Raw genomic sequence first — 7,895 nt, forward strand, 5'->3', positions numbered from 1 at the left:
TGACCACCATGCTTGTTAGATAGATAGACAAACAGATAGATAAGTAGAGAGACAGAATGATTGAGAAATAGGTAGACGGACAGATAGATAGGTGGACAATTGATTTATTAAAAAATCATGTCAGCAGGTGCGGATAACAATGCAAATAAAACAAGTAATCTTTATTTTAAAGATTACTTACAACTATGTTGCAAATTAACTACAGAATTGCAAAGCCTTGTGCAGTTATGAACAATTCAATATACAAATAATTAAAATACACTTCAAAATCCAGTTCTCCTTCCTTCATCAGAATAAAAATGAAATATATGCTGTACACTGCAATTTGCATTACAGTCAAAACAACAGAAGCAGTGCACACACACTTCCAGTCAACCTTTTTGGGAATTGAGGAGGCTGAAAAGTAGGTTCTACAAGGTCCAATATCTTCATCCAATGTTATATCACATCTCCAGTTTCAGTACATCCAAAATATCACATTGCTAGAGGGCCCCAAAAGATAATGATTGTTTCAAATGGTTTATTCAAATAGAAAATCAAGTTAGACTTTAAAAAATGGCTTCAAAATCTCAACAGAGCTACAACAGATGAGCATGTAACTAGCACATCCTTGCAGAATTATCACGTAGCCCACCTCAATATTTTTGTTAAACTTAGTTCATAAGCAGCATTGAAAAAACTTTCAAATGAATTCTTTCTACTATTTAAAGCTTTCATTTGTCTTCTTCACTCAGATTGAATGCTTGGAGTAAACCATTATGGTCACAACAAACTTAATAAATACAGAATATTGAAAAGTAAACAGTGAACGTACCAAGGATTTATAGAATAATGAACCGCAGAAAAGGCCAGTCAGCCCATCATGTTTATACTGATTGGTTTCAAATGCTATCCAATTATTCCCATAATTGGTTGTCATTATATTTGGGCAGTGATCCCAGAATATTAAGTCTCTTGTCAGCCATGGGAGAAGCTCCATGGAACTAAAACACTCATTTAATGTTTGTTGAAGACAACTGCTCAAATCTAACAAATGGGACATTTGGACAAGGACCAAAATGGGGTTGTCTTTGAGGTAGTTCAAAATATTGAATAAATCGAGCATTGTAATACTGCCTATTTGCTGATATGTTTTGTGTCTGAGCAATTAGAAATAAAGAGTAATTCAGTTATCTGATGGTACAATATGATATTGTCGTGTTTATCATCTTTTGGAGAAGACCGTGTTACCTACAGTAATCACATGATGCACCATCCTACTTGATGCTTACTTACGCTCAAAGTTGCAGATGATAGGAGTCAAGGTCTACCTCTGGAAACTGCCTTTTTGCTATGACCTGCTGGGGTGCTGGGGTTGGGATGCTGGAAGAAAGTATGAATTTTAGCAAGCATCAATCTGCCCATAGTACAGAACAGAGCAACAGAAAGCAAAAAGAAAATTGTGGATGTTGGGAAGAAGAATAAAGAAATTAAGTACTTGCACTTTCAGCAACCTGCATAGCACATTAAGGGAGGAGAGAATAATGTTGCTGATTAAAATAATCTTGTGAAATGATTAGTAGATAGTTGAACAAACGTTACTGTTTAGTATGTATCTTTCTGTTACAATAAGGAGGAACCTGTTTTACTGAGTCATGTGATTTATATTTTTCCTTTAAGGTTTGCTTTAGTGTGGTGATAAATGACCTACAGTTGGGTTTAATCTACACCGTGATGGCAGTAAACATCGGAAACCACACTACAGGTTCCAGCTATGAGCAGCACCACTTGATACACACTTGTATTCAGAATGCAAATAGCAATAATGAATCAGTATGTTTACAAAGTGTATGACATTGAATTTCCAGCATTGAAACAGGCCATTCGACACACTAATTCTATGCTGGTGTTTGTCCTGCTCCACACTCTCCTCTCATTTTACTTCAGCTAACCCTGACTGCAAATCTTTTGATTCCTTGTTCCCTCAAGTAATAATCTAATTTCCCTTTTATGCTACCAGTTTTCACTACTGCTCCCTGTCGTGGCAAGATTCCCATTCTGATCACTTTCTCCTGAAATCTTTATTGGATTTTTTACTCTGTACTGTGAATAGTTTGGACCCTTGTCTAAGGCATGATATGATCGTCATTGGAGGCAGAGAAGGTTCACTAGGTTGGTTCTGGGGCTGGAAAGATTTTCTCATAAGGAGAGGTTGAATAGGTTGGGCTTGTATTCTTTGGTGTTTAGAAGAATGAGAGGAGACCTTGTTCAAATGAAGGAGCCTTGACAGAATAAATATAGAAAGGTTGTTTCCCCTTGTATTAGAGTCTAGGACCAGAAGGCATAATGTCAGAGTAAGATGTCACCCATTTAAGACCGATGAGGAGCAGCTTCTTCTCTCGGAGGTTAACGAATCTGTGGAATTCTTTCCTGCAAAGGGCTGTTGATGCTGGCTCATTTAAGTCAGTCAAGTTGCAACAGTCCTACCAGACCATAGGGCTGATCATTACAGAGAGACGATTGGTGGTGATTTACCCTGAGGGCCAGCACACCTCAGGTGAGGTTGAGAAGATGAGTCCTTTATGCAGGAATTGAACCACTCCATCAGCATCACGCGGCCTTGCAAACCAACCATCCAGCCAACTGAGCTAAACCATCCCCTGATATTCAAGTATATATTGAGAGAGGCAAAATTTTTAATTGGTAGAGGAATCGAGGGTCGTAGGGAAAAGGCAGGATAGTGGATTTGAGGATTATTAGATCAGCTGTGATATCAATGAATGACAGAGCAAACCTGATGGGCCCAGTGGCCTACTTTAACTGCTCCTACATCTTATTGTCTTATGGTCTATCTGATATTCATCCAGAAATAAATATTTCACGGATGGCCAATTTACAATGATAACTAAATCAAAGTTCCCTCCATGTTTAGCATTTTCCCAAATTTTAAAAGAAGTAATCAAATAAAAATATGTCCTAAAAGACATATTAGTAATAAGACAGATGTCTATCAGAATTGGAAGATAGCAAGAACTGCAGATGTTGGAGTCAGAGTCAATGCAGTGTGGAGGTGGAGGAAAGTCAATGTCAAGTTTCCTGTTCCTTTGATGCTGACTGACCTGCTGTGTGTTCCTCCAGCTCCACACTGTATTGACAATATCAGAATGAGTACGTTTTTCAGGCACAGGTTCTCCATGTCTGTTCTTCCCTCAACCTTCTTGGTACTTTTGTTGGACTATTGTTTCTCACCATTGTCCTGTCACTGTATTATCACTGGCCTATTTCTTCATATGATGGTTACTCCCATGTGAAGTACTGCAAGTTAATAGCTCAGTTTAATAAACTGCTTATTTGCAGAAGTGGTTGCCATGAAAAAGTGACAAATGAGCTCTAAAACTAATGAAACCTTTCCAAAGTCATTAGTGTTCAACAGCCTCATTGTTTTTAACACGTCACAAATAAGCATGCTTCATTTAAGCACGTTTTCTTCCCTGTTTTGATTAATGTTTAGTGAATATTGATAAGATCCTGCTGGGTGATAGCTGAAAGGTAGGACTGTGTGAAAAAATGAAGTTAACATACACACTGACATTGTTCCACCTACCATTGGAGTTAGTTATTTAAGTGCTTTTTAAATGCTTTTCCCAGCCACCAGACATCCGTGTGGTTTCACAACCATGAGTCCAACGCCATTACCCACTACCTTTAATTAGAGGCATAGATTCATGATAGCACAAAAATGACTATTTGACCCATTAAGACAGTGCCAGCTCTCTGTAGATCTACCTAGTTCATTGGATTCTCCAATAACTCTGCATGTTTATTTCCCTTGAGTGTCTATCCACAGTCCTTCTGAAATCATTGATCAGGTCTATGCCCACTACCCTTGATTAAAAAGTATCAAAAAACTAAAGGGTTTGATGTTCTGTTCTGCTGGCTGATGTTTCACATGGTCATCAAAACTCCATTCTCATGACTTAACTCACACCAAATCTCATTCAGACACGGACAAAAGAGGTAACCTGTAAAGGTGGGCTGAATTTGACAGAGTGAGATATCAAGGAGCCCTAGCAAAAGTAAAGCATGTGGGAAAACTCTCTGCTGGTTGGAGTCATATCTGACAAAAAGGAAGACGGTTGTTATTGTTGGAGATCAGTCATCTCAGCTCCAGGATTTCACCGAAAGAGTTTTTCAGGGTAGTGTCCGAGGCTGACCAATCTTCAGCTGCTTCATCAGAGACTATTCATCCATCATTGGTTCTGAGGAAGGATCACAGGACTCAAAATGTGAACTCTGCTTTCTGTCCACAGATGCTGAGTTAATCCAGCAATTTCTGTATTTGTTTGTTTCATCATTGACCTGCCCTCCACCATAAGGTCAGCAGTGGGGAGTTTGCTGATGACTGCACAATGTGCAGTACCATTCATAACTTCTCAGATACTGAGGTAGTTCATGTCCAAATGCAGCAAGTCCTGGACAATATTCAGGCTTTAGCTGACAAGTGGCAAGCGACACAAATGCTAGGTAATAACTATCTCCAACAAGAAAGAATTTGCCAGTTGTCTCTTGACATTCAATAGCATCACCATCATTGAAACCAACATTAGCTACATCCTGGGAGTCACCATTGACCAGAAACTGAACTGGACTGACCATATAAATACAGTAGTTATAACAGTAAGTCAGAGGCTAGGAATCCTATAGCAGCTAACACAGCTCCACACCACCCCCTCCCCACCCACCCCAAAGCTTGCCCGCCACCAAAAAGCACATGCCAGGACTGTGATGGAATATTCCCCACTTGCCTGGATGAGTACGGCTCCAACAGCACTTAAGAAACTAGATGTCAGCAAGAGAAAGCAGCCTGTTGGTTTGGCACCACATCCATAACGTTCACTTCACCACCACCAATGCTCAGTAGCAATGTGTCCGATCTACAAGGTACACTGCAGAAATTCACCAAGGCTCTTTAGACAGCACATTCCACACCCATGACCACTTCCATCTAGGAGGACGAGGAAAACAGATACAGGTATTTCTGCTATAACACGATAGTTGCGTTCTTATGTGACCTTGCGCTGTAGAAAATCGTGCTATAGAAAATCGCGTTCTAGGGAAATCGCTACAGAAAATCGCTATACGGTACATTAGAAAGTTTGCATCATCCAAACAGCGTCTACCATTCATCAATTGCATCACAGCCAGTTCACATTAACAAAACGTGTTATAGCAGAAATACCTGTACATGGGAGCACAACCACCAAGCCACTCACCATACTGACTTGGAAATATATTGCCGTTTCTTTAGTGTTGCTAGATCAAATCCTGGAATTCTTTTCCTAACAGCATTGTGGGAATACCTATACCAAATGGACTGCAGTGGTTGAAGAAGGCAGCCCACCACTACCATCTCAAAGGAAATTAGGCATGGACAATAAATGGTGGCGCAACTGGTGAAGCCAACATCCCCTCTATGTATAAAATTTTTAAAAATCACCTATTATGCGTTTGCTCTTTACTTGACTGGCAGCACCTCGATTTTAAAATTCTCATCCTTGTTAGCACATTGTCCCAGATCCTTGCTCCTCACAATCTGTGTAAACTCCTGTAAACCAACAACTCTCTGATATATCTATGCTCGTCGAATTCTTGTTATCCAGGAGATTAACTGCTCCTCCATTTGTGGCTGTTGTTTTACTGCCCAGGCTCTTGTACCCCTCCCAAAACCTGTCCACCTTTCTATATCTCCCTTCGCTTTTATGGCGGTCTTCATGTCAATCTTTTCAAACAAGCTTTTGGTCATCTGACCTCATCTCCTTGCAGAGTCATAGAATCATAAAATAACTACAGCATGAAAGGAAGCCATTTAGTCCATTCTGTGTGTGTTGGCTCTCTGAAAGAGCAATTCAATTAGTTCCACTTCACTGTCTTTGCCCTATAGTTATGATTCCTTTCCTTTTTAGATAATGATCCAAGTCCCTTTAAAAAGCCTCATTTGACCTGCCTCCACCTGACTCTCAGGCCATGTATTCCAAATCTTAATCACTCACTGTATGAAAAGAATTTTCTTTGTAATGCCACTGTTTCTTCTTTCAGTTATCTTCAATTTATGCCATTTTGATTCTTCAAGCAAACGGAACAGTTTCCCCTGTCTACATTGTCCAGGCACCTCATGATTTTGAATACTTGTGTCCAATCTCCTTCCAGCCCTCTCTTGTCCAAGGACACCAGATCCATCTTCTCCATCTTTCTGAGATTTGTCATCTGTGAAACCAGCTTCATGTGTCTTTTTTGCACCCTCCCTAATAATCTTTCATCCTACCTAAAGTGTGATGCCAAGGATTGGATGCAATATTGCATTTGAGACTGAAACAGGCTTTTAATATAAGTTGAATATAGCTTCTTTGATGTTGTATTTTGTGACTCTCTTGATAAAGCTGAGGACATCAAATCCTTTACTAACTGCTGTTTTAACTGCTTGTGCCAACTTTCACTGTTATGTGCATACATAGACCCAGTTCCCTCTGTTCTAGAACCCGCTTTACAGTTTTACCCTTTATTATATGTAGAATGAATCATTTTATATTTCCCCACATTAAATTTCCTGTGCCACCCATTCCACCAACCTGTCGCTATCCTTTCGAAGTTCTACGCTATTCTCTTCACAGTCCTTCTCATGGTTTAATTACTTCCCAGTTTCATGTCATTCACAAATATTGAAGTTGTGTCCTGTGGGTCATTAATATATCATCAAAGAGAGCAGGGCTCCCTGAGGTACTCCACTGTAAACATTTCTCCAATTATGAAAAATAACTGTTCACTGTCTTTGTTTCCTGTCATTCAATACATGTTGCTATTGTCCCTTTTATTTAATGCACGTTAACTTTGCTCGGAAGCCACTTCTGCAGACTTTTTGGAAGTCAGCACAGAGTCAACTTTCATTTGGTACAGCTCTGGTGAAACATTATGGAACATTTTACTGTGTTAAAGCTGCCACATAATAAAAGCAAACTGTTGGTTTAGTAAAACACATTACTTTTAAATGTTGCATGGTATTTGCTCTCCTTGAACAGTAGAAAGTTATGTGCAGTGACTCATTTGAATTGTGCCCTTTGACAGGTGGATGAGGTCATGCTGACCTTGAAGCAGGCCTTTAGTACAGCTGCTGCCCTCCAGAATGCTAAGACTCAGATCAAACTCTGTGAGGCATGCCCCATGCATTACCTGCATAAACTCTGTGAACGGATTGAAGGTAAATAAACATAAAGCCCAAGCCTACTGCAGTCCTGTGGATTCTGAAGGTAATGATAGAATATTCTCCATATTTCTAACCCATAATGGATGAGGTTCTCCACTTGTTGCTTCTAATTTTCAGTCCGTTCCAAAATGGAGGAGGGAAATCAGCTAGGGAAACTATTCTGTATCTCTGTTGGTCACTGTCACTTCTGGCTTTCCCTTGAGAAGAGACAGTGGACAATAAGTACTGAGAGGGTGAATCTTGTTATGGGAAGAAAATGGAATATATGTTGCATTTTCCTTCATGAACGCCTTGATACTGTGCAATGTCAGGAAGATCCGAATGTGGGGTTTAAATTATAATTTGGTCTCCTCCCTCCACTGCCCATGCACAATGGATCACAGAGGGATATATCACACTTGCCCAGCAGAATCTTTTCAAATCCGTTTGGAAATATATGAATACTTCTTCATCTGCCATGGAAGCAGCCCAGTGCTCTATCTCTGCCGTTGGCTGAGCCTTGCAGTGCTAATGTTCCATTCTGCTTCCCCACCTCACAATCCAGGGGTGAGCTTCCCAATATTGCTAAAAATTCCCAGCCTGGATCTACCAAATTACTTAGAATGTTCCCAGCCTGGAAGGTCATGGTCAGCTTGTGGACATAAAGCATTGAGGGAGA

The 7,895-nt window shown here is 40.0% G+C and overlaps 1 protein-coding gene across 1 annotated transcript in view; it reads left to right on the plus strand.

Annotated features, from left to right (window-relative positions):
- LOC125483385 (TBC1 domain family member 4-like) overlaps nucleotides 1–7,239 on the plus strand; it is a 157,105-nt gene extending 149,866 nt beyond the window's left edge. The window contains exon 6 of the mRNA XM_048598405.1: nucleotides 7,099–7,239. Within this exon, the coding sequence (XP_048454362.1) occupies nucleotides 7,099–7,239 (141 nt within the window). The remainder of the gene's footprint in view (nucleotides 1–7,098) is intronic.
- Nucleotides 7,240–7,895: the final 656 nt, after the last annotated feature.

This window comes from Rhincodon typus, chromosome 6, assembly GCF_021869965.1.
Source record: "Rhincodon typus isolate 14 chromosome 6, sRhiTyp1.1, whole genome shotgun sequence".
Lineage (NCBI taxonomy): Eukaryota > Metazoa > Chordata > Chondrichthyes > Orectolobiformes > Rhincodontidae > Rhincodon > Rhincodon typus.